The sequence below is a fragment of the Ascaphus truei genome, chromosome 4 (genome assembly GCF_040206685.1).
Source record: "Ascaphus truei isolate aAscTru1 chromosome 4, aAscTru1.hap1, whole genome shotgun sequence".
Lineage (NCBI taxonomy): Eukaryota > Metazoa > Chordata > Amphibia > Anura > Ascaphidae > Ascaphus > Ascaphus truei.
This window is the reverse complement of record NC_134486.1, coordinates 327,036,186-327,062,076: the sequence shown is the minus strand read 5'-3', so window position 1 is coordinate 327,062,076 and position 25,891 is coordinate 327,036,186. Positions and strand designations below refer to the sequence as shown.

Genomic DNA, 25,891 nt, shown 5'->3' with positions numbered 1-25,891 from the left:
AAGGTGTCGTTACATTGTTTATTTTTAATGCTGAATAATAGCGCCGCATGCACCAAATTCTAAAACAGTAGAAATACACTTCATAAATATTTATTTTTATCCATCTGCGTCAGCGCACATGTACTTCTTGATACCTAGAGCCCAATATGTTCACTAAAAGCAATTTAATGTAATAAATGGTAAAATTGTTTGATGCCAAGAAAAATGTGTCAAGTAGGGATATTAATATTGACTACTGTAACCTCCTGCTGTTTGGCCTTCCTGCCTCTCACCTGTCACCCCTACAATATATCCTAAACGCTGCTGTCAGAATCACTTTACTCTTTCCTCAATCTTTCCCTGCTGAAATCCCTCTCCTGGCTCCCCATCACATCCTGTATCACACACTCCATTTTCCTCCTCCCTTTTAAGGCTTTAGACTCTTCTGCCCCTCCTTATATATCAGCCCTAATATCTCGCATCATGCAGACTCTTGCGTTCTGATCAAGGATGTCTTCTCTCTACTGCTGTTGTTTCAAAAGCCCTCTCCCGTCTTAAACCTTTCTCAATGACTGCCCCACACCTCTGGAATGCCCTTCCCCTCAATATCCAACTAGTACCCTTTCTATCCACCTTTAAGACCCATCTTAAAACCCACCTCCTTAACAAAGCATATGAGTAGCTCCGTGGCTGATAGTATACACCTCACACATCGACCTTGGCCCGTTTGATTGTTTGATGCCAAGAAAAATGTGTAAAGTAGGGATATTAATATTGACAAAGCAAACAAGTAATGCCTTAAATTAATAAAAGCCAGTACAGTTATTTTCATGCTGTATCCAAAAGTGACTGATAAACAAACAACGTTTTTAATATTTGCTTCTGTATTAAATCAGTAAAAATGCTTTCTTATTTCAAGCAAGAAGTTAACAAACAGATTTATACAAAAATATTTATTTTTTTACAGATTCTGGCCACAAGAAATTAAAAAGTACTATTCAGAGAAGCACAGAAACGGGAATGGCAGCAGAAATGAGAAATCGCATGGTTCGGCAACCGAGCAGAGAGTCAGCAGATGGAAGTATTAACAGCTACAGCTCAGAGGGGAAGTAAGTCAATGTCAAATTAATAGAAACATATACAGTAGAGGCAACGCTTATTCTAATATTTGCCTTAAACTAGCCGGGTTACATTCAGGGTATGTGCTGGGTATGTGCTGGGTATGTGCTGGGTATGTGCTGGGTATGTGCTGGGTATGTTCTGGGCTAGTTTGAGGCACGTTTAAGGCATTTCTGCATTGACTAACGACCCATAGGATTAACACAGCAGGGATCCCTGGCATTCCAATTCAGTTTGAATGGGACTGCCAGGGACCCCCGCTGTTAATCTGATAGGCCATTAATCAATGCAAAAATGCTGGGGCTAGTTTAAGGAAATGTATTCAGAATGTACCTGGGTGTACCTGGATCTTTTGGGGAATTGCCACTGGTTTTTGTTAGAATAATCGCTGCCTCTACTGTATGCTATCTTTGTACTATTCACTTTGTTTTTTGTTTTTTCTTTTTTGGTTAACCGAATACATGAGTTCAGTGTTAGGTTTATTTTAAATGACTTGTGCACAGTAAGAAACGCCATGTACAGTACATCTGATAATTTCCCCCAACTGCTCCTGTTTTTGCTGTCTCTGATCTTGAAAAGGAAACCATGCTGGGAGAAGGGTTAAGACATGCAAGTTTGTAGAGTAGCCTGTTTAATCTTCCCACTCTTCTGCTCTCCATGACAGCTTTGGGAAATGTGAATAACCTCACGGTATGTCCAACATCTGGATCGTAAGAACACTTCCCATGCCTCAAACTGGTCCCCTCTCTTCACCCCAAACAAACTACTTTATAGGAGGATAAACTGGTCACCGCTTTTTTTAAAATAACATCAAACATAACACATTAATTAAACCAGGGACCCAGACAGCTTGGTGTGGCATCATTATAAGAGCCAGAGGAATACTTTCAACTCGTACCTAACATTGCCACTAGCAACCCAAGCCACTCATAACAGCTGCCCAGCTGTAAATGAACACCACCTTCTCCATAACATCTAATAAGAAACTAAACACACCTCACAGGCGTCAAGACTGACTGAATCCCACCCCGGGCCACACTTTTTCTACCAGCTGCAACATGTAACTCACACCTTAACAAAATAACTCAAAAAACAGAAAACAACAACCATCTCTTTACCCCCACATCACATCTTTATTATTATTTTTTAAATTTTAATGCATACAGTATGTCCATTCCTGGTCTGCATTCATCTAAGTCTACGGCAGGAGGAAGGGTGGTAACTTTTCCAAATGGTGAGATGAAGAGGAAGGGCTAACTGCCCATCTTATCTCTTTAACCCCCTCCTATGGTCTCTCCCAGTCAACCACCTCTCCTACTCCCTGCAATGGCCTCTTCCTTGACTGGTTTACTCTCACTTCTGCTCTGTCTCTAACCACTCTTAACATGCCCCATTCTCTCTCTGATCATCACCTCCTAACCTTTAATCTTACTCTACCCTTTGCACCACACACACACACACACACACACACACACACACACACACACACACACACACACACACACACAAAGCTACATACCCTAGACCCCTCCAATTTTCAACATCTCTACATCCTCTCCTCTCTCTCATCTGTACCCTTTCCTGTAGCAACCTCTGTATATAACAGCATACTCTCATCAGCCTAACACAACGCTGGTCCCGCAATCACACATCACCCTCTACAATCCAAGTCAGAACCGTGGCACACACCTTTCCGCTACCTCCAAAGTGCTCATGCACTGCAGAACATTTCTGTAGGAAATCCCGCTCAAAAATAGACTTCCTCCACTATATATTTATGCTCTCCTCTTATAACACTGCCCTCTCCCTTGCCAAGCAAACCTGTTTCTTTTCACTTATACAAACTTTGTCCTCCAACCTTTAACGCCTATTTGTCACCATTAATGCCCTTCTCCATCCAACTGCACCTAGAGCCCTCTCTAACCTCACGGCTCAAGACATCGCTGCCTACTTCACAGACAAATTAAGTCTATTTGTCATGTCATCTCTTCATGTAAAGCTTCACACGCAACACATATCTCCCCTTGCACACCTAAATCAACTCTCAGCTAATTTACCTCTGTGATCAAGAATGAGGTCTCCTTGTTTTAACAAAACAAAAGTGAACAATAACCTACTGACAGCTAAATGTAAGGGTCATTTCTGCATACTAATTTTACTAGATCTCCCTGCTGCCTCTGACACTGTTGATCACCCCCTTCTTCTAAAAATTCTCCACTCCATTGACCTCTGAGTTGCAGCCTTCTCCTGGCTCAAGTCCTACCTTTCCAACCGATCCTTCAGTGTTTCCTTTTCTGGTGTCTCCTCCTCTTCACTCCCTTTTTTTGTTGGGGTCCCACAAAGCACTGTCCGTGGCCCTCTGCTCTTCTCACTCTACACCTGTTCTCTTGGTGAACTAATACAGTCTTTTGGCTTTCAGTATGATCATTATGCCGATGACACTCAAATCTATTTGTCCTCCCCTGACCTCTCCCCCTCTCTCCTGTCCCATGTCTCCAACTGTCTCTTTGCAATATTTTCCTGGATATCTCACCACTATCCTTCAGACTACATCTGTGTTGCCCCAAAGGCGTACTTTGGACAGGGTTCCCCAAGAACTGCTCCTTTCTGCACAGGACCAGCTTGCTAAGGGTTTCTTGCTGCAATGTGTTTTGTCAGCTCCACCCCCTGCAGTGTTTTTGACCCTGGAGGGGAATTTGAAAGACAAGCTGAATTCATTCAGAACCCCTTCAGCCCTTGGCGCTAGCCAATGGGTATCAGCTGTTTGCTGGCATTCCCTGCTTGGTTACTGGGTTGGGTAAAGTCTTGCAACACAACACATTGCAGGTTTGTCCTACCTCTTCTACCAAACTTAACCTTGTCTCTAACATTTACATAGGTCCATAATAATATATTATCTCTAACTGTCCATGAAATGTCTGTAAATTGAATGTATTACAACTATTAATTTAATGCAACATGTACTATCATATCTTTGTGCCCAGGTCATGCTTGAAAACGAGAGGTAACTCTCAATGTTTAGTTCTTGGTAAAACATGTTATGATAGAATACATGAAGTTTAACATGTTCAAAACAGAATTAATATTATTTCAACCTTCTTCTGCCACCGCTACAACAATACTCTCCTTCACTGTCCATAACACCACAATCTCCTCAAGCCCACTGTCTAGGGGTCATCTTTGTCTCTGACCTCTCCTTCAATCCTCACATTCAGTCCCTAACAAAGTCCTGTCATCTTGATTTCCGAAATATTGCCACGATTCACCTTTTTCTCACTCATGATGCAACTACATTCCCAATCCATTCACTTATCATGTCCCACATTGATTATTGCAATGTTTTCATAGTTGGCATTTCCCTTGTCCACTTCTCCCAACTCGAATCCATCCAAAATGTTGAGGCTAGACTCATCTACCTCACACACCACTCAACTGCTCCACTACGCATATCCTTTCCTTCCACCTTACTACCTCCTCTCACTCCCACCTTCAAGAGTTTTTCCATGCTGCCCCTCTCTCTAGAATTCCCTATCATATTTCATCAGACTCTCCCCAGCTTTCAGATGTTTAAAAACCTCTAACATCCAAGTCCCCTCCCCCTCCAACCCCATTGGGACCAGCTGTGTGGATTGACCAATCTCGACCCTATGTAACATCCCCCCAAAAAACCCTAATTGGCTTCAGTTGTCAGACTGGGCCATATTCTACCCTGAGCCATACCTTATCCTACAATGAAGCAGCCACCTTACCTTCTTGCTTCAACATTGTCCATCATTCCCTCTAGATTGTAAACTCTCACAAGCAGGGTCCACATTATCTCTTTGAATCTGTTTGTGCATGTTTGTCCTCATCTGTATGTAACTGTTCATGTTTTTGTAATATACATAGCTCATTGTACTGCACTGCGGAATATGTTGGCCCTTCACAAATAAACAATAATAATAATAACTGTGTGTCCCACTCCACTTAAGTTACCTAACCTTCACCCCTAATAACACGCCACACATCACCCTTGGGGTGGGCCCCTTTGGTAACTGCCATGTCACCTGTCCCTTAGGTGTCCGGAGATCAATTTCTCTGTTGCCTCCTCAGGGAATTACGTGGTCATGTTTAGATAGAATGTAAAAATGAAAAAGTGTAATTTACAGCTGTTTAGTTTGATATTTTAGTTTGATATACCTGGCGGTGTTTGTTCCCTGCTTCAGAGTGATCTGATGGACTTCAAGCAAATCGTGGTGGGGGCGAGGCGGGGGCATGGCCATGACGTCACGTGGCTGATACGCTCTCATTGGCTAAACCGCCGCCGTGACGTAGCCAGCGCTTGGCCACCGTGCCAAAAGACACATTTCTTGTCTTTTGGAATAGGTGGTCGCGCATCCCGTTTCCTGCAGGCACGCGCAGGTAATTACTGAGGCCAGCCCTATAGAGGGCCGTAGCGCGCACAGCAGCAGGGAGCTGTGGGGTCTCAGCCTTACATGTTATGATTCTTATTTTTAATGAATGAATTAGTAACTTTATATGCATTTTAGAATCTTGCATTTGGGCTATTTTGTAAATTTGGAATGTACAAAGATCACAGACCATACAGTACTGTACCCACTCCTTTGACAGCAAACCATGGCTGGACATGTTTGTTCTGTGAGCAAATTTAGTGCAATAGAGTCATATCTAAATAAAGATCTGGATAATCATCACACTGTTGTCAGTTGTGTAATTGTGACATCAATGAATGACTAAATTCACAGAAAAGAGAAAACAAACCAGATTGTAAATTAATTTCAGTTATTCTAAATAGGAATAGAATCTCATTCCATTACCCATTCCCACAGGCATGTGACTGCACCACCGTCACGTTTTCCATGTACCGTGAGTTTTATATATTACTTCGGCATGTAACTGTTGCATGCTGTTTCCAGTGTTGTTTTATTTCATTTTAGCAGATGCAGTGGATTTGCTAGTAAACTATTCTAAAACTTCCATTAAGCTTCTTACCATCATTTTTTAAATATTTACTTCTATGAATCTATTTTAAGAAAGCTTGAAACAAAAGATATTTTGTATTCAAATCAGGCCTCTGTATTTAAAAAAAAAATGTTAGAAAGGAGAGGAATAACTTGAATAGTTGTTTTGTGTTTAATGCCAAGATATGGGAGAAGGAGTGGCTCAGTGAGTAAAGACACTGACTGGCACTGAGTTTGAAGCAGGGGAGTCTGGTTCAAGTCCCGGTGTCGGCTCCTTGTGACCTTGGGCAAGTCACCTTATCTCCCTGTGCCTCAGGCACCAAAAACATAGATTGTAAGCTCCACGGGGCAGGGATTTGAACCTGCAAAATGTCTCTGTAAAGAACATGCTATTATTATTATTATTATTAAGATATATCAATGTAGAGCAAGTTAAATTTTGAAGAGGTTGTTTTTTGGTGTCTGTTTTTTTAGTTCATTAACAGATGTACTGTATGCATTGGGAAGAAAAAAAACATTCTGCCCAATACTTACATTAACATGCAGTGGTTTTATGCACAAAAACGGCAATGAAAACAATCGATCACGTATTCATAGGACCAGTTTTACTAAAGAGTAATCCATTTACTGTTTGTGCCTCAGCTACCTTGCACAATAACTTGGTTGCTGCATTTTGTTTTAACCTAAGTCGGTTTAAAAGATCTTGTATTTATGTTTACCAGTTTCTTCACTGTGATGTTTTACTACATTCTTGGCTGTAACATATTAAAATATACCCAAATGCATTTTATGATCAGCTGATGGGGAATTTGGGAATTGAGAGCCATTTATTAACTTTTTTACAGTCACTGCTAGTGGTGTACCGAGTACCCAGCGTTACCCGGCACCTTTCAAGCTACCCGGACCCGGCAACTGAGAAGTGGGCTCGGCACCGGGTAATACCCGGCATCGGGTAATGTCAGGGCAGCTGGAAATAATCAATTACTTACCTTTCCGAAGACATCCAGGACCAGCAGCAGCGGTCCTGTGGAGGTGTCTTCAGCCAGCGGGGGAGCTGCGGGAATCACTTCCACAGCACCGGAGCAGGTAAACAGTGTGTGTGTCAGCCGCCGGGGAACCACGTGACCGGAGCAGGAGACGGAGCATTCCTATTAGACAGCCGTCTGTCCAATAGGAACGCTCCGTCTCCTGCTCTGGTCACGTGATACCCCGGCGCCTCACACACACACTGTTTACCTGCTCCGGTGCTGTGGAAGTGATTCCTGCAGCTCCCCCGCCGGCTGAAGACACTTCCGATGCTGCCACCGCCACAGGACTGCTGCTGCTGGTCCTATATGTCGCCGCCACCCTGCAGGTAAGTGCCAAACCGGGTAACCGGGTACCCGACTGGGTAGAACCTTTAATTTTGGCTGGGTACCCGTTACTCATTTTTTTAAATAAATGAGGACCCGGTCCAACACTAGTCACTGCCAGGGAGTTCTGCAATGCATAACCAAGTGACCGTTTTCCCAATTCTGTGTTTTGTCTTCAATATTACCAATTATAAATAATTCTAGATTCTGTGTATTGTAGATGACAATTGCAATATTTGAACACTTTCCCAGTACCTATTTGAGGAAAAAAAATATTTTAGAATAAAAATGTATATCTACAGTGCGTAAAAAAAATGAAAAAGTATTGTGGTGATCTGATGAACAATGTTTTGGTTTTGGGAAGAGTATGCCTACCTATGGTCATAAGTGTCAATTGTTTTTTTCTAAACCAATTGTATACAGTAGTTTTATGGATATCCCAAAATGTATATTGTGTACTAATAATTATTTAATTCCTTTTGTTTTTCTACAGTTTAATTTTTCCTGGGGTACGATTGGGAGCTGACAGCCAGTTCAGTGATTTCCTTGATGGACTTGGACCTGCTCAACTAGTAGGTCGGCAGACACTAGCAACTCCTGCCATGGGTAAGAGACACTTATTGTGTAAAACCTATATTGTATGAGCTGTCCCACTATGAAAAATTGTAATGTCTTGTTACATTTGCCGTCTGTTTATTGCAAAGTATCTTTTTTTTTAATCATAGTAGACGTAATTGCTCGTCTGCTATGAGTACCACACTGCAGGTTAGTGAATCAGTATGTCTGATAAATGATACTTATTGTTGGCCTATAAGCTTAGCAGGTATAGAAGACAACACGAGGAACTGATCAATAACCGGGAAAAGCAGATTATATATTATAATTTGTGTAAAGACTCAAAGTATGCTGCATTGCACTACAATAGAGGATGACGTTCAGTATAGTGGTATAAAAATATAACAAACAAGACATTACCAATATGAGTACAATAAGGGAAGGTATCCATCCTTCTCATTGAAGTTAACAATATAAAGTTTATAAAAACAATTATTTTCAGTGCAGAAAGTTATGAATAAAAATTAAAATAGTTTTAGCTCTTGAGAAAAATTAGAATCAAGCAACCAACATGTAGTCATAGTAGTAACTATAATGGCTGCGTTGCAAACTGCATAATATCTTCAAGTACTGTATATACAGTAGATTGTTATAGACCAAATACAGTACCTACAGTATATTGGTTGATGTTTATGTAGCCCTGGTTTCCCCAAAACAAAAGGGGCTACCGGTACTGCCGTTACCTGTTGGCTCACAGAAGGCCTGAGTGTCCGCCACTGGGAGCCTGGTGTGACTGTGTGTCCATCTCGGTTCAGTGCCTCCACCTGAAAGGGATCCTTGCGCAGCAGGATAAGCCCCTCCCAGAAACAATACCAGTAATACACACACACTCAGGGATATTTATCAACCATTAGTGTACACCCTAATAACAGTACCCTCTACCACACAGTATAATAGGCCCCAACCTGATCCCACCAGTGAGTGTCCACAAAGTATATTGGGTGCCAGGCACCAATCCCCTGATGTCCTTTTCCCAATGTCAAGGCCCACCCAAAGTGTAGGAGATAGCGCTATCCCTAGAATGTTGGTGCACTTAGCAGCAGGGATCCGCTTGATCCAGCGACGTCGTCGTCTGCGAAGGCATCCGCCTCTGTGTGGGATGAGCTCCAGTAGGAGGGTCCCTCCTTTGTGAGTCTCTGTATGCCAAGGTGGTCAGGTCCCAGACCACAGGCCGCAATCACTGCGTGACGTCTTCCTCTGTGTCTCTGACACTACTCAGTAATGCGGAAGCGTCCCTATCTAGGGCCTTCCCTGAAGCAACCACAAGCTCACTTGATTGGGGCCTATCTGGGACCTAAGGGGGTACTCTGACCTTGTCTGAGTGCCAATGACACTCAGACCCTACCTTCCCCTTCTCTGTCCTGGCTACAACTGGCATGGTCCTGCTGAGTGCGCCAAATATATCTAATTCCAGCTCCCTGCATCTGTCCCTAAGGCTCATGGGACTTGTAGTCCCATGCGGAGCCGTTTGGAGTCATGGCCTCTGCTCTAATTGCTCTGAGCAAGGTGTACAAACATGGCCGCCACAACTAAATAGCTATTGCGCATGCGTGAGCCTTCCGTGCGCACGCGTGAATATCCACGCGTACCACCCGGTCGCCCCTCCTACAGCACTGCACACTGCCGCATCCTCCCTGTACCGGTAGCCGTCCCCCTCCCGCATCCCAGAGGTAACAGGGGGACCCGGCTACATCTATAAAATAGGTTTGTTTTTATCTCTAAATTATTAAACCCATTTACAGAATTAAACCAGAATCATCATGTCTCCAGGGATTTCTAGCTTTACCTTATGATTTTTAATCCCATTATAACATTACAAACGTTCCTATAATTATTTTGTCTTATTGCTAATAATATTTAATGTTAAATTGTACTTTATTATTCTAATCCGTCAAAAAGGACAAGATCGTACTGTATGATCTAACAATTCAGTACATATACAGTACCACTGTAAATAATATTAATACTACTGTATAACGTAATACAGGGAAAAGGGAGACCAAAAAGCGCACCAGCACAAACGGAGCAGGAAAAAACCAGAACAAAAAAATGATTAAAAGGGCACTTTAATGTGGCAAAAGACCCATCCAATGCATTTCGAACGTCGCAGCGTTCTTTTTCAAAAAAAATTTTTGAAATTTTTTGAAAAAGAACGCTGCGACGTTCGAAATGCATTGGATGGGTCTTTTGCCACATTAAAGTGCCCTTTTAATCATTTTTTTGTTCTGGTTTTTTCCTGCTCCGTTTGTGCTGGTGCGCTTTTTGGTCTCCCTTTTCCCTGTATTGCATTGAGTAGCTGCACAGCTTGCCTGCCTGCCCTACCAGGATGTGAGTATTTGCATATTTTTCAGGGGAACCTGCCAATGAGACATATGGTGAGTGGGTTGCACCACACACCACCTGTCTTCAGGAGGATAGTACCCATTATATGACACAATAGGTACTATATCAATTGTTAGTACCCTGGTACAGTGGTCTGGCTTATTATCATTTTGAGATATACCTGCATTTGAGCGCTTCAGCTATTTTCCATATTACTGTATAACGTAGTCAGTCTGTTAGGTGACTAATCACAAGATGCAGGATATCTCTTTCTGTACATGTACTAGTCTTTAATTGTTTATATACATTATGTACAGTATGTACAGTGGCGTCCGCCTTTAGTCTAAATCGGCTAGATCCGCGATTTTCAGATTATCCCGGTTATGTGCAGTTTTGTGTAGTTTTCGCCCGGAGTGAACTGCGTTATTTTCGCGCTCGTGATATTAGCATTTTATTCTCGCTGTCTGCAATACTGCAATGCCGTGTAAAAACTCAGGGGGGCGTTTGCGAGCTGTTGTCTTGGAAGTTTAATACATTCGCGGTTCAACCTACGTCAGTACACAGTCTGTGTGTGCGCGCGCAGTAATGGTAAATTTGCATATTTAAAGTATACATGCATTTGCAGTGCTATGCTGCTGTACGGTATGTCTCATTTGAAAATTGTTGAAACGCATAGGCGTGTACAGTACTGTAACAGTGTCACATTTCGGCATATACAGCGCTCTCCCCTCGCTCAGGATAATTAACTGCACTGCAGGGTATTTCAACTTTTTATCTTCTGTGCAATGCAGTACATCTCTCCCACACCATTCCTTTGAACGTGTGTCTGGTTTCAATCACATTCCTGCTTGACAGCAGGAATTTACTGCGCATGCGCCTGTAACTTCGCCCACCACTGCTTGCTTGCCTGAGTGAGTGACCAAAAAAAAAATTTAAATTAAAAAAAAAAATTATTGTAATTTTTTAATTTTTGTTTTCTCCACAAGCCTGCAAAAACCATCTTACTGTATTACAATATTCCATCTGTGCTGTACAGTAGCTTTTGACTGCGACCCTATGCGTTTGACTGCACATGGTTGATTTGTGTGCTTTTTACGTACTGTATTTGGAGGTGTATTATTATGATGAACTGCCTTTTGAAATTAAATTATGTATTTAGCTTTGAACTTCATGCGCCTGTCTTTAATTTTTGGAATCTTGCCATTGTGTTTTGAATCCGTCCATATCCGAGCTTGAAAGCCTCACTGCGCCTGCGTGTAATCCTTGTTCAGATGGAAGCTTAGCTGCTTACTGCACATGAGTCACCCAACCCCCCCTATCCACAGAGTCATTCGACAGACACCTGCACAGAGTCATTCATTTTCTGAAGTTAGTCATTGTGTTTTTAATCCGTCCCTAGCCGAACGTCAATCGCCTCACTGCGCCTGCGTGTACTCTAGGCCTCTTCGAGATGGGAGCTATCTGTTTACTGCGCATGAGTCACCCATCCCCCCCTCTCCACAGAGTCATTCATTTTCTGAATCTTGCCATTGTGTTCTTAATCCGTCCAAAGCCGAGCTTCAAAGCCTCACTGCGCCTGCGTGTGATCCTTTTTCAGATGGGAGCTATTTAGCTGCTTACTGCGCATGAGTCACCCACCCCCCCCCCCCCCTCTCCACAGAGTCATTAATTTTCTGAATCTTGCCATTGTGTTCTTAATCCGTCCATACCCGAACTACAGTACAAAGCCTCACTGCGCCTGCGTGTAATTCTCTTTGAGACGGGAGCTTTGAGTCTTTGTTTACGGCAAAATTTTGGAAAATCCCTTCTCGAATTTGATTTGCACAGAGCATCACCTTGATATTATAATAATATTAATAGCATGTTTTTGTATAGCGCTGTTAGTTACAGTATATGTAGCGCTTTGCTGAGACATTTTGCAGGCACAGGTCCCTCCCTGTCCAGTGGAGCTCACAATCTACTGTATGTTTTTGGTGCCTGAGGCACAGGGAGATAAAGTGACTTGCTTTTTATGTACTGTATTTGGGGGTTTATTGATCAAATTATTATGATGAACTGCCTTTTGAAATTACTGTACTCTACTCTACAGTATGTAATTTCTTTGAACTGCAGCACAACTAATCCTTCATCCCTCCCCCACGCACACACAAACTATTTTCGACAGACACCTCCACAGTCATTCATTTTCTGAAGTTAGTCATTGTGTTTTTAATCCGTCCCTAGCCCAGCGTCAATCGCCTCACTGTGCCTGCGTGTACTCTAAGCCTCTTTGAGATGGGAGCTAGCTGCTTACTGCGCATGAGTCACCCAACCCCCCCCTCTCCACAGAGTCATTTGACAGACACCTCCACAGAGTCATTCATTTTCTGAAGTTAGTCATTGTGTTTTTAATCCGTCCCTAGCCGAGCGTCAATCGCCTCACTGCGCCTGCGTGTACTCTAAGCCTCTTTGAGATGGGAGCTAGCTGATTACTGCACATGACTCACCCTACCCCCCAAACCCTTTGAGGCTTTGTTTATGGTAACGCTTTGGAAAATCCCTTCTCGAATTTGAAATGTAAATCTGATGTGCACAGCAATGTGAGAATTGAGAGTAAAAAAAAACATTAACTGATTCATGTTGTTTTGTCATTAATTCTTATACTGCAGGGGTGGGGGGGAGGGGGTGTGGTTGTTGTCAATGATTATGATTACCAGGAATGTGAATAAATATTTATTTTATTTCATCAGGAACAAAAAAATACAAATATAAAAATAATCATGAATAATACATAATGCAGTCTTTATTAAGTTCTTCTGGCAGATTGAAATTGGATAAACATTTACAAAACATTTGTAAAACATGGAGAAACATGAATTATGCACATTTATAAGAATATTATTTAATAATATATATACTGTAATGTATAATATATATATATATATATATATATATATACATACTGTATATATATATATATATATATATATATATATATATATATATATATATATATATATATATATATATACATATATATACACACAGTATACATAGTAATATTATTTTTTCCGCTTTTATCTTGTTCCCCATTCCGTGTACAGTAGTTCATTGAGAGAGGAGAGGTTTTGTGTTCATCAATACTGCTGTTTATATACTGTACATTTTACTGTACAAAACAGATTAGACTGGACACAAAACCCCACCTCCCCCCAGGCCACCCTTTTTTCCTGAAACGACAAGAGAACAAAAAATTAGTGCAGTTACAGTATGTGCGTACTGTATTATGGCATTGTGTGATGTGTAGTACTACTGTAGATGGCTGGTGCTGCTTTCTCTGGAAAGAAAAAAATTGAGCAGTTAGTAGGCAGTTACTGTAGTACTGTCAAACTAGTCTATACTGGAACTACTGTATACTCTGACTACTGTTAAATACTGTGTACTGTAACCTGATGGCTGGTGCTGCTCTCTCGGTAAAGAAAAAACTGTAACTACTGTATACTCTGACTATTGTGAAAGAAAAAATCTGTGCCATACTTACCTGTATCATACTGTACTTACAATACTACAGCACAGTACTACTTTCCTGATGCTTGCCCATTACGCGCGATGACAATGGGCAACACAGTGGCAATATGGTCTATACATTTATTGCAGCGTTCCACGGTGAGTACATCGTTCCAAAAACTCATTATGCCTTTCAACAACTCGTCCTTTTTGGAGGGTTTTGCCACTTTCCGTATATGGTCCTTCAGCTGATGCCAGACCATTTCGATCGGATTGAAGTCTGGCGATCTGTCATTGGAAAAAAAGATAATAGATACAGTACACAGTAAAAACAGTGGGGAAAAAAATGAGACACGGTCTACTGCACTTACTCCGCTGGCGTATTCACCCAGTTGATACCGCGCTCAAGGATATGCGCTGTTGACGCGGTGTGCTTCGGATCGTTGTCCTGGTAGAAGCGGTGACCATTGGGGAACTCGCGTGTGATATATTGCACTATCTCAGGGACAATGTTGTCTTGGAAGAAAGCTTTATTCATTATTCCTATAGCAAGAAAAGAAAAGTCCTCAAAAACTGCACAATATTACAGTACAGTGCATACAGTAAGGTTACACTAGTAAAGTACAGTGCTTAAGGCTACATTATATTTGATATATTTTACCTTCAAAGATGACAACGCATCCTGGTCCACGCCTAGAGATGGCATCCCACACATGCAGCTTCACGGGGTGTTTTGGCCGCGGCTTCAAAGATATGCGGCATTTTTTGTGGAATGCAAAGCTTGCAAATCTCTCCAGCGACACAGTAGACTCATCAGTGAAGATGCAATCCTGGAAAGTCTCCCCACTGTCGATCCCTGCCTGGGCCTGGACCACTCTTTTGATTTTGTTTGCATCCCGTATCATGGGGTACGCTCTGTAATGACAAGGAATAAATAATTTTAGCGGTACAGTACAGTTTCCTAAACAACACTTTTACCTCCTGTACTGTCCAGTACTAACCTCACACGTCCATATTTCCATCCAATGCTGCGTCTCATCTTCTTTATGCTGCTCTCGGATACAGTCAGATTGTGCTTTTCCTGCAGAGTGTTTTTGACCCTTAATGCACTCTTCTCATCATTCTCCTCACTTATTTTGTCCACCAGAAGAGTTGTCTCCCTACAATGTAAAGAAAATATATTGTTTTATTAATATGCAGCAATATAAAATTTATATATAATATAAATATACAAAATATATATATATACTGTTGTACTATATATATACAAAATATATATACTGTTGTAATATAAATATAAAAAATATATATACTGTTGTACTGTACTATATATATACAAAATATATATACTGTTGTAATATAAATATAAATATACAAAATATATATACTGTACTGATATAAATATACAAAATATATATAATGTTGTAATATAAATATACAAAATATATATAAATCAACAGAAATAACAAAATTATTAGATTTAAATTAAAATTAATTTTATTTTAAAGTTGTATAAAAATACTTACGCTTTAGTTACCCTTGGTGCCCTTTTGCGGTCTCTGTTTTTTCCGTGTGCATGATAGCTCACGGTGGTTGCTGGCACAACGATGCCAGAAGTAGCTAACCAGTGTTGGATAGCAGCAATTCGGTGTCCGCTTGTGTACATGTCTTTAATTCGCATGCTGAGCTCCTTGGAAATCTTTTTAATAGGCATTGCTGCGAGTAGAAAGAAATACAAACACAAGAATGTATATTTGATGTTTAGTCGATGTGTATTCAATGTGCAGTGAATCCACAAAATGGATGGTGTATTTATACGGTAATGACTCACATTAGAGTACGCCCACTTTCAACACCTGTACCTGGTCACCATGCATTAAAGGTTACACACTTTGCATAGCCCACCACTCGATGATATTTATCTGAACTTGCCCTTGTCCAGATACTGCATTGTGCCACCTGCTTCCATGGAGCAACCCCGATTCTACGGACGCAGTAACCCACTCGCCTCTGCCGTGCCTGTCAAGCAGAAAAAGCGAAAGGCGGTTGCCGTTTCCACGCCAAGGCAAAAGCGACAGGCTAAGGCCAATAAAGAAAACCTTCTGCTGACCCCAAAGACTAAGGGTTTTCATTGACGTCAGCCTTGTTATGTCAAGAAGATATACGGTGATGTACTCTCGACGCAAAACGATTGGCAGCCAACCCATTGAACCCACAGACCACTTCCTCACATACGCTTCGACGACTCTGCCGCCGCTGTCCCGGAAATCTTCAGCCCGTCTTCTCCACCCCTCGTCCTTGATGCTGCCGCCGCCCTCACAGAAACCCACAGGCCATCTTCTCCAGTTCTATCTGACGACGCTGCCTCTGAAATCCACAGGTCACTTTCTCCTTTGCTCTTAGACGACTCTGCTTCTCACCCGGAAATCCAAAGGTCACTTTCTCCATCCCTCTTCGACGACGATGCCGCTTCTCCTCTACCGGATATCCACAGGTCACCTCCTCCACTCTTCTTCGATGTTGCTGCCGCTTTTCTCCATGGAACCCCCATCTCATCCTCCGTTGCACCCATCCCCCCAGATGTTCACACGCCATGCACAAGAAACAGCTCGTTAGACCGGATGCTGAATGGGATAACTGTGGATCTCCCCGGGAATTCTATTGTGCTAGCAAAGATAGATCTGCTTCTGGAGACAATGCTAAATGTGGAGCAACAGATGCTACAAATGGATCAACGGATGATACATTTGGTTCAACGGATGATCGACGGATGGAGAAGATAGAGGCTGACATAGCGGGAATACATTATTTGCTCTGTGTTAATGCCCCTGTTTCCCCGACGCTGGAGCAGGGGGGTGACATGGATGTGATGAATGGGACCTTCGACCCCCTTCCATCACCAAGCGCACCCCCTCCACCAGAAGATGTAGTGTACATGTATGCCGTTGAGGAGGACATGACAACCCCGTCAAGCCATGCCAGGAGACAACACGGCGACCAAGACCGGAGGAAAGCTTCCTCCCAGACAACCTACCATCGCCCGTCGCCTCAAGCACACACGCTCCCAAAAGACCTACAGTCGCTCGCATCGATACGGTGCCCGACATCACCCTGTGCGATCTGCCACCGGCGCTCAGGGAGAAGTATAGGGTGAAGAGTGCTGGTGCACCCCACAAGTATGCCTTGTTACTTTTTAAGCACCATGTTTCCTACTCGTACTGCGACTGGGCCTTCAAAGTGAACTACGACTGAAATCGCATAAAAAAGGCGCTTCCTTCCAATTTAAGATGGAACATTCGGGATGAAATGCGGCGCTTTTATCCAATTACAGATCCTGTAATGAAAGGCGTTTGAGACTGCATTAATGGCGTTTTGCGCCATGCAAGGAATCGGCCATGGACGGACAATGCGGAGGACTTTCTGTAAGACCATACTGTTGTGCTGAACTGTGTTGTACTGTACATGATTTGACCTGCTGTACTTAAATAAAGGAGATGTTGTTGTGTGTTTTTTTACTTCTATTTATACAGAAATGTTTTAACTTGCTGTCCACACACACAGGACATGCACAATTCCAGTCCCTGGGGGCCGCAAACAGGCACGGTTTTCAAGGTTGTCCTGAAAACCTGCCCTGTTTGCTGCCCTCGAGGACTGTAGTGGTGCAGGTCTGACTGACAGTTTTGCGCACCTTCCCACTGTACTGTATATGTTTCTTTAATAAAGTAGATGTTTCGTTTGTATACTGCATTTTATGAATACATTTTTTTTTGTAATCACAGGTAAGACCATACTGTTGTGCTGAACTGTATTGTACTGTACATGATTTGACCTGCTGTACTTAAATAAAGGAGATGTTGTTGTGTGTTTTTTTACTTGTATTTATACAGAAATGTTTTAACTTGCTGTCCACACACACAGGACCTGCACAATTCCAGTCCATGGGGGCCGCAAACAGGCACGGTTTTCAAGGTTGTCCTGAAAACCTGCCCTGTTTGCTGCCCTCGAAGGACTGTACTGGTGCAGACTGTTTTGCACACCATCCTACTGTACAGTATATGTTTTGACTTGTCGTTCTTTAATAAAGGATATGTTGCGTTTTGCTTATTTTATGAATAAAGAATTTGTTTTTAAAACATGTGACTGTAAACCATACTGACTGACATAAATTTTTTCACACATGTAGCAGTAAACCATACACCTGTTGATGTTTTGAATTGCTGTGCACTTAAAATGTTTCTACATTGTCCAGTATTTGTAAATAAATGTTTTCGTACTTACTCCACCAATAAAAGAACATGTTGATTTGTCTTACATTGTTCCATTTGCTCCTTTGCTACTGTAACAAAATACAGTGTTTCTAGAATGTCGAGGCATACTACACTGTATACTGTAGGCATGCTCAGTATAAGAGTATTAAAAAAAAATAGAAGACACAAACTGTACTGTACTGTATGTACTGGCACTGTATACTGTAGAAGACACATAATGTATGTGATACATGTAGAATAAATGCATAGTTTTAATTTTTTCGGGTTTATTACACAGTATACTGTACATAAAAAGTATTGTACAGTATACTGTACGGCCGGAAAACATCAGCATACTGTTTCAGGTACAGTATTCTATCCTAATCAATAACAACGGCCACTAAACTGCAGACTCCGGTACGTGGGTTTTTAAATCCGATTCAGCAATGTGCAGGCATTGTTACACAAAGCGATATTATCCATCGAAATCCCTCCATTAGCCGTTTTCTTTTCTGAGGAAAAACAAAAAGAAAAGTTTTACTGTAATGGTCAGCCCCCTAAAGAAGTTCCCAGCCAGTCCCACCAATAATTTTCTCGGGGGGCGTCTCCTGTTCACATGCGCATGCGCATACCGTCGATGCGATGACACGCATATGCGTTTCAAGAAGGCTCCAATGCGCATGCGCCTAGCGTTCCACCAATTGTTCAGTATCTGCAGTACTGTAGAAGCTGCTCAGCCAATGATATTGCTTACAGGAGAATCGCTTGACTTTTGAATCGCACCGATATTGATACTGTATTGTCAAAATAAAAAAAACACAGAAAATAGTACGGCAACAATACTCGCCATAGAATTTCCCATTCAGCTGGCGCCGGCGCGGTCCACTGCCAGTCCAGCGTTCTTGATCATCCACGTCGATAGATTGCAGCGGGACTAGTCCACCTGTAGTCTCTGATGAGGCTGGAAATTGCTTAGGTACATGCAAGCTTGATCGAAACTGCACGCGAAATCCGGCTCAGGCTCAGGGTTGTCACTGATGGCGGGACCGTCATTGGAAGCCGGTGCTGGTGCATTGCTTGGCAGCGACTGTCGTTACTTAGTTGGTTTTAACACGACCCTTCGCCTTTTGCCGTCATCATGATCATAGATACAGGAAAAAGCCGGTGATACACACCAATACCCTCCAACAAATTGTGGCTTAATACGATAAAAACAGGGATCGCTACATAACCTTTTCCTTATTGCACGCTTCCACGTATGAGGAGTTGGCGAAAATTTGTAAAAGTCATAGTTTTCGATAAAATACTGATACATTTGAACAACTGTTGCCATCTTATCCTCTGTTGCATTAATCGCGGCCCATATCAAATACGCGTAACTTCTGTCGGGTTTTTGGAAAGCGGGCTGCACTTGAACACTCATGGCAGGCGGGTCTCTGGAGAATACTGTAACCAAAACTGGTCTTTGTCTTTCTTTAATATGAAAAGCCTAAATTGATACATTTTTGCAACCTCTTCCTTCAGTCTCAAGGCCAAGTTACAATAGCACACTGTGGTATCTTTTTTAAACGAAACACCTGCAAGTCGACACATTACTGAAGCGCATGCGCATTACAATTCATGAATATCTGCCATCTGGCGGACACGCAAAGAATTGCAACCTATTAAATCCGAACCATTCTCAATAAACGCATCAACCGCGCGTCAGCCGCGCATGACCCGTGGCTGGGAGCGCAAAATGAACGCGGCATGCGCCAGGTGAAGAGCGTCGCATTCCAGGAAAAAGCCAGGGAAAAAACGGCGATATGTTAGAATAAAAGCTGTTGCAGCAGTATTATGGAAATACTTTTGTTTTAGTTCCAATCCTGCATGGAATAAATTGTTAGAGCTCACTATTTTAAGATATAGGTGTTAATGTTTATTGAACTATATGGACGTACATGAGTAGAGCCTGGATTACATACATTCCTTCTATGTTTAAACAGCATTTGCTAAAATGCACTTCATAAAAATAGTATCAGATCATGTTATATTAGTCCAAAAGAAATGAAGGTTTCCACATACACAATTTGCAGTGGCCAGGCCAATAATCAATAAACAAATAATCATAATCAAATGTGAAGAGCTTCTAGGCCCACTTTTAATATTTGTACTTGCCTAAAACATACACTTTTGTGCCTGAAAATATTAATGTGGGTTCCTCAGCAAATGTTTTTGTTAGTTACAAGGCTGGAAAACAAAGTGTATACTATTTTGGGGAGAAAGTGTAGCCTTTTGGGAAAGGCAGTGATTAGTTCCTGGTTTAAATACCTCTATCCGCTCTGTGTGACATTAGGCAGGTCACTTTATTGCAATGAGCCTTTGATGCAATAATTATCTTGTCAGCGCTTTGTGGCAGCCATCTACAGTTAAATTGCATGAATAGTCCCTCATTGCTTATGCAATTAAACTTTCTGCCCTGTGCTGGAGACCATTTTAACCCCATTCATTCATTTGAATAAAGGTGAGCTGTTCTCCAGCATTGGGAAGTCGGTTTCAGTGAACACAGGCACTTTATACCCTGCAGCAGAATAGAAAAAAAGTTAATTATTATAATATCAAACACATATTTGTAATGGTACAATGGAGTTTTCTTTAAAATAGGGCATTTGTGATACAGTATGTAGCAAGGTTCTGGCACCATCTGCTGTCTATATCCACTGAAACATGCAGAACCAGATTACTGTGTTCTTGATTTCATTATAATCTGTATTTATTTAAGATATGTTAAATTTACACTTTGCAAGTACAATGGCAAGATTTTTAATATGAGTGTATTGTATATTATTCCTGATTAAATGTTATACTAAAAATGTTTTCTCATACAGTATTGTTTACATTTTTATGGTTCTTAAAAAATATTTATATATACATACTGTATATGTACTGTTATTAACAGGACTAATTAAAGTCATGATGAAAGACATTTTCTATAATTTGATGCATTGGAATAGCCATTTAAGATACATAAAATATGAATTTCGCTGCCAATAGCCTTGCTAGTTAAAGCTGCAGTTCAAGCACTATCCTACGTGTGTTTTTTTAAAATAAATAATGTCTGTACTATGAGAAAATACTTGTAGCATTTTTTTATTTTAAAAACAACGATTTTTAAAGACATTTTTAATGTATTGTACTGTAACTATCATTTTTTTGTTCCTATAGCAACCATTTACAAAGTCACATCCCCTTCCTCTTATGAATCAGGCTCTGGCACACCCCTTTTTGAGCCTTGCCCTCTCTCAGCAGTGAACCAAATGTATCTAGTGACTGCCTGGTCACATGATCTTCCCCACAGAACTTTGCATCTTGGGTCCTCTTCTGCTGCATTGACAGTCATGTAGTGAACCCCGAAACCGAATCTTCGCTGATCGATCACAGGAGAACGGATCGATCGCCAATTTAGCTAATCACTTGTTAGTGAGTAGATTATATTGATGCACATATTGAATGGATTTTTTTTTTTTTTTTTAAAGGGCAGCTTGAACTGCTGCTTTAAATGCCAAATTAAAACATTATCCAACTACTGTGGATGAATAGAAGCAGAATGATATATTTTTCTGATTAGTTGGTGTATTGTTTTATATATTTGAAACATTTATTCTAACGGGCCAACCCTAGCATGGGCAAAATAGTGCTCACAAGCGGTGAAAAACAGTTCTGAATTGGGTGCATATATTAGCATGTTCAAAAAATATTTAGCATCAGCTAGTGGATCTACAGTAGCCCTGAAATGAGTGAATAGCACAGGATCACAGTACCTGAAACTCTGTTTTTGTGTTTTGCTAACTACTTGCCTTTCATCGACTGGAATAGCCAAAAATAAAGTGCCTCTCCACAGTACATTTTTGTAATACTGTTTCCCAGAGGTTACTGCAGCAGCACGTGATGCCGGTTTTATGTTTTTGTTATTGATTCTGAGCCAATCTGTAATCTCACAATGTCGATGGAGCCCTCGGCTGCCAAGATGCTGTATTTAGAGCCTTAGCCATTGGGTAACAATGCTTGCCCAGTGAAGACAAAATGTCCGCTGGGGTCGGCCTCACTCCGGGTACCAACAGAAAGCTGCAACATCATCAGTTGGCTTTCTACTATTGACCCCCACAGTCATATTTGTAACCTTTTTGTGTCTTCAGTTAGCCCCAAAAATCCCAAATATCTCTGGAGCTGAGAAATTCCCAGGGTTTGGGGGAACACAAATCCGTTCTGGGAGACTCAATGGTTCATGTACCATTAAAAAAAAGGAAAAGAAACTCATTTAACATTGCTTTTTTAAACAGGCACATTTGTACAGTAAAAACCATTTATGCACTGCAACGTTGGTACTGTATATAGTTTTGCCCTTTGACCAATTCCAGTACTGATTATAGTTGTGTTACTTCCAGCACATTCCATCATCAGATGCCTTGGCTTATTACATCTGTGTATAACATTTATATTTAAAAAAAAAAATTATAACTCCATTATATTCTTGAACACACAGATTCCCAACAAGCTCTGAGAAACCCCAAACATTACCACATTATATAAATATATATAGCAGAAAATAGCCGTGTTAGTCCAGTTGCGATAGTTCAGAATAAATGAGTTCTTCAGTATTAGGTGATACCTTTTTTATTGGACTAACCAATCCCTCCCCACCTTTCCTTGTCACTGTCCCCTGGCTTCAAACACTTTTAACACCCTACCTTATCTACAGTACATATCTGTTGGGTTTTTTTCTTTTTTTTTTCTCTACACTGTTTTAGCCATTGAATCCTTTGTATATCAGTATTTCTGACCTGAAGAAGAGAAGATAACTCTCGAAAGCTTGTCCTATGACATAAATTGTTAGTCCAATAAAAATGGTATCACCTAATACTGAAGAACTCATTTATTCTGCACTATCGCAACTGGACTAACACAGCTATTTTCTGCTTTATATATATATATATATATATATATATATATATAAATATATATATATATATATATGTGTCCAAAGGAGTGCTAGTGGGCGTGGCTAAATGTATACAACAAAAAACAAACAAAGATGCCCAAAGCTACTTTCAGATCCAAACAAAATGTTAACATGATTTAAAATGAGCATAATGAGACTAATTTGGGTGCTGCATTTCTTAGTTTTGCTTTCTTAACCAGGGCAAGTAAATAACAGAAATTATGTGCTTTACATAGGTTTGCATGATTGTGCTATTAAAGGCTCGCTAAGTGCTTTGCAAGTACTTTTTCTAACCTTGGGGACTTGCATTCATTTAAAATACTTGATAGTTGATATTTTCAGCATTTGTGCAGGAACTTGATGAATTTCATAACAGAAACATTTTCAATTACATTTTCCAAATATGCTTAGAAAAAGATTTGGTAGCAGTGAGGAATTGGTAGATAGAAACTCATCATTTAATACTTTCCATTTTTTTGTACTCAATAAGGTAGAGTATGGATTCAACACATATTCCTTTTGGGTAAATTGCACTTCACCAATAAAACTAGTTACACTTTATTGCTCTCAGTTATTGACAGCTTTGAAGTTGTATTAGATTAAAAGGTTGGAGTACACAAAATGGACAAGTTGCATTTAATTCAATTGATAAATTGAACTTAAATACATTATTCCAATTTCTTCATTTAATTCTAGAGGATATCCCCCATGTGTCAATCTCTGTAATATTTATTACTCTAGTACAGTGGTTTTCAAGCGTTTTCAACCCTAACCACAGTTAGTGCTCAGTTGCTGAGGCACCCCTACAGGGTCACACAAAACACAGAACAGAGAGAGAGATTCACAGTAGACAGAGACAGGTGGTCAGAGGGGGCAGGGAGTCACAGGAGTCATGGGGGGCAACAAGTCACAGGAGTCAGAGGGGGCAGGGGAGTCATAGAAGTCAGAGGGGGCAGGGGGTTTCATGAATCAGAGATTCACAGGAGTCAGAGGAGGCAGAGTGTCACAGGAATCAGGACAGTCACAGAAAACACACACACACCCAGAACAGAATAAAACAAATACACACAGCACAGAGGCACACAGCCTCACCTCTACTGCCCATGCTGCTTCCTGCTCGTCTTCTTGGCCACACCCTTCAGGCTCCTGACACCTCCACCTGATTGGCTGCTGCTGGGTAATGCATCCAATCAGGATAGAGGGCACTGCTCAGCCCCCAAGCAACTACCCTGCTCTCTCTTTCTCTGAGATGGGGAGATCCCGCTGCACCCTTTTGATTCTCTCATGGAACCCCGGGGTGCCATGGAGCTCCAGTTGGGAAACACTGCCCTAGTATTATCTGACTAAATTACATGTGGCTGGAATGTAAAGGCATTTATCAAGGTGAAATAAGGGCAAAATGAACTATTTATACAGTAAGTGTCTGTTTTGTCATAATTTCACCTTGATCGATGTCCTGAGGAAACCAGTATTGGTGGCTGTATCTTTCTTGTTTAGATTAAATTATGTGTCTGTGTCTCTTTTCTTTATTTTGCCATGTAAAGGAAACCGGAAGACATTAAAACAAAGAACATACAGTACTGTTGATAAATAAGCTGGCATATTGGTGAGAGGGTGAATGTCATGTTCTAGCCTGCAGTACTCATGCTTATCCACTGGGACTGCTGCTGCTCTGCTAGCTCTCTGAAGGAACAATCAACACCCTGTAACCTGACACCTCTGCACCTGTGTTCTACCTCTCAGCCTGCCTATATAAACTTTTCCTTTCTGTCTGTCAGTGCCTGTTTATACTGGTTCCTGCAGCTTGTGCTAGGTTCCTGTGTTTGCTACTATTGCTGTTGTCCTGTTTGTCTCCTCGCTGCCGACCTCTGCTTGTGACCTCGACCATGCCATCTGCCACCTGCCTCCGACCTCTGCTTGTGACCCCGACCATGCTCCCTGCTGTTCCTGCCACTTGTATCCACTCCAGCTGTTGCTCAACCCTTGACAGTGTGAAACCTCAAACAGAATATCATGGTAGCGATCAAAAAAATCACAGATTGTCAGAAAAAATGGACACAATTAAAAGAATACACATAGTTAACAGGATACAATCGAAAACTGATACCCTTTTTGTGACAAACGAGGATTTGAGCGTAATAGGGTTTTTTTTAAGTTACAGCATAGCCATTAGAGACATTACAAGTTACATAATTTAACTCTGTTTAAAATGACATAACAAACAAAGGATAAACCGGCGCCACAGGTATAAAATTAAATCAAACCAATTGGTGTAATGTCCAAATGGAGTCCTAAATAGGATGGTATTCAAGGATTCTCACATCAACGGAATATATGTGGAAAAAAGAAAAAGAAACAAATTATGGTGCAGTAATCAACACTATGGCTTGAAGGACAAACTGACAACACAAGACATACAAGACATACAAACGATAAACACTAGCACGGCCTAATATTAATGACAAGCAAATTTATTAGGTGTGAAGAGAGAAATAAACACGCATCCGGAGGGGTAAAATTACAACCCTACTCACAAGATGCTGGATGATTACAGGCAACGAACTGGATACATGCTGATGGGCTTCCAAGATGGCGACCGGAGCACTCTGCTTGGCGTCCTCACGTGACAGAGGTGGAAGATGGGTCACTCAGATGACAGGGCTTCCGGGCGGATGTGACGTCACGTCCACTGAAGTCCCACCACAGACGTTCCTCTTTTACTCTTCCTCCGCATGCTCACCACGATGCCACCACGAATCCGTTGTTGCTCTGTAAAGCTGCAAATTTCTCCACAGGGAACTGCAGACTTCTCCATAGCCAAGACAAGCTCTA

General features: G+C 41.4%; 1 protein-coding gene across 33 annotated transcripts in view; it reads left to right on the top strand.

Moving 5' to 3' along the window:
* Window positions 1-25,891, top strand: part of RIMS1 (regulating synaptic membrane exocytosis 1) — a 489,535-nt gene that overhangs the window by 437,766 nt on the left and 25,878 nt on the right. For all 33 annotated transcript variants that reach the window (XM_075598054.1, XM_075598045.1, XM_075598044.1 and 30 more), the window contains 2 exons: window positions 947-1,088; window positions 7,905-8,017. In XM_075598054.1, coding sequence (XP_075454169.1) covers window positions 947-1,088; window positions 7,905-8,017 — 255 coding nt within the window. The remainder of the gene's footprint in view (window positions 1-946; window positions 1,089-7,904; window positions 8,018-25,891) is intronic.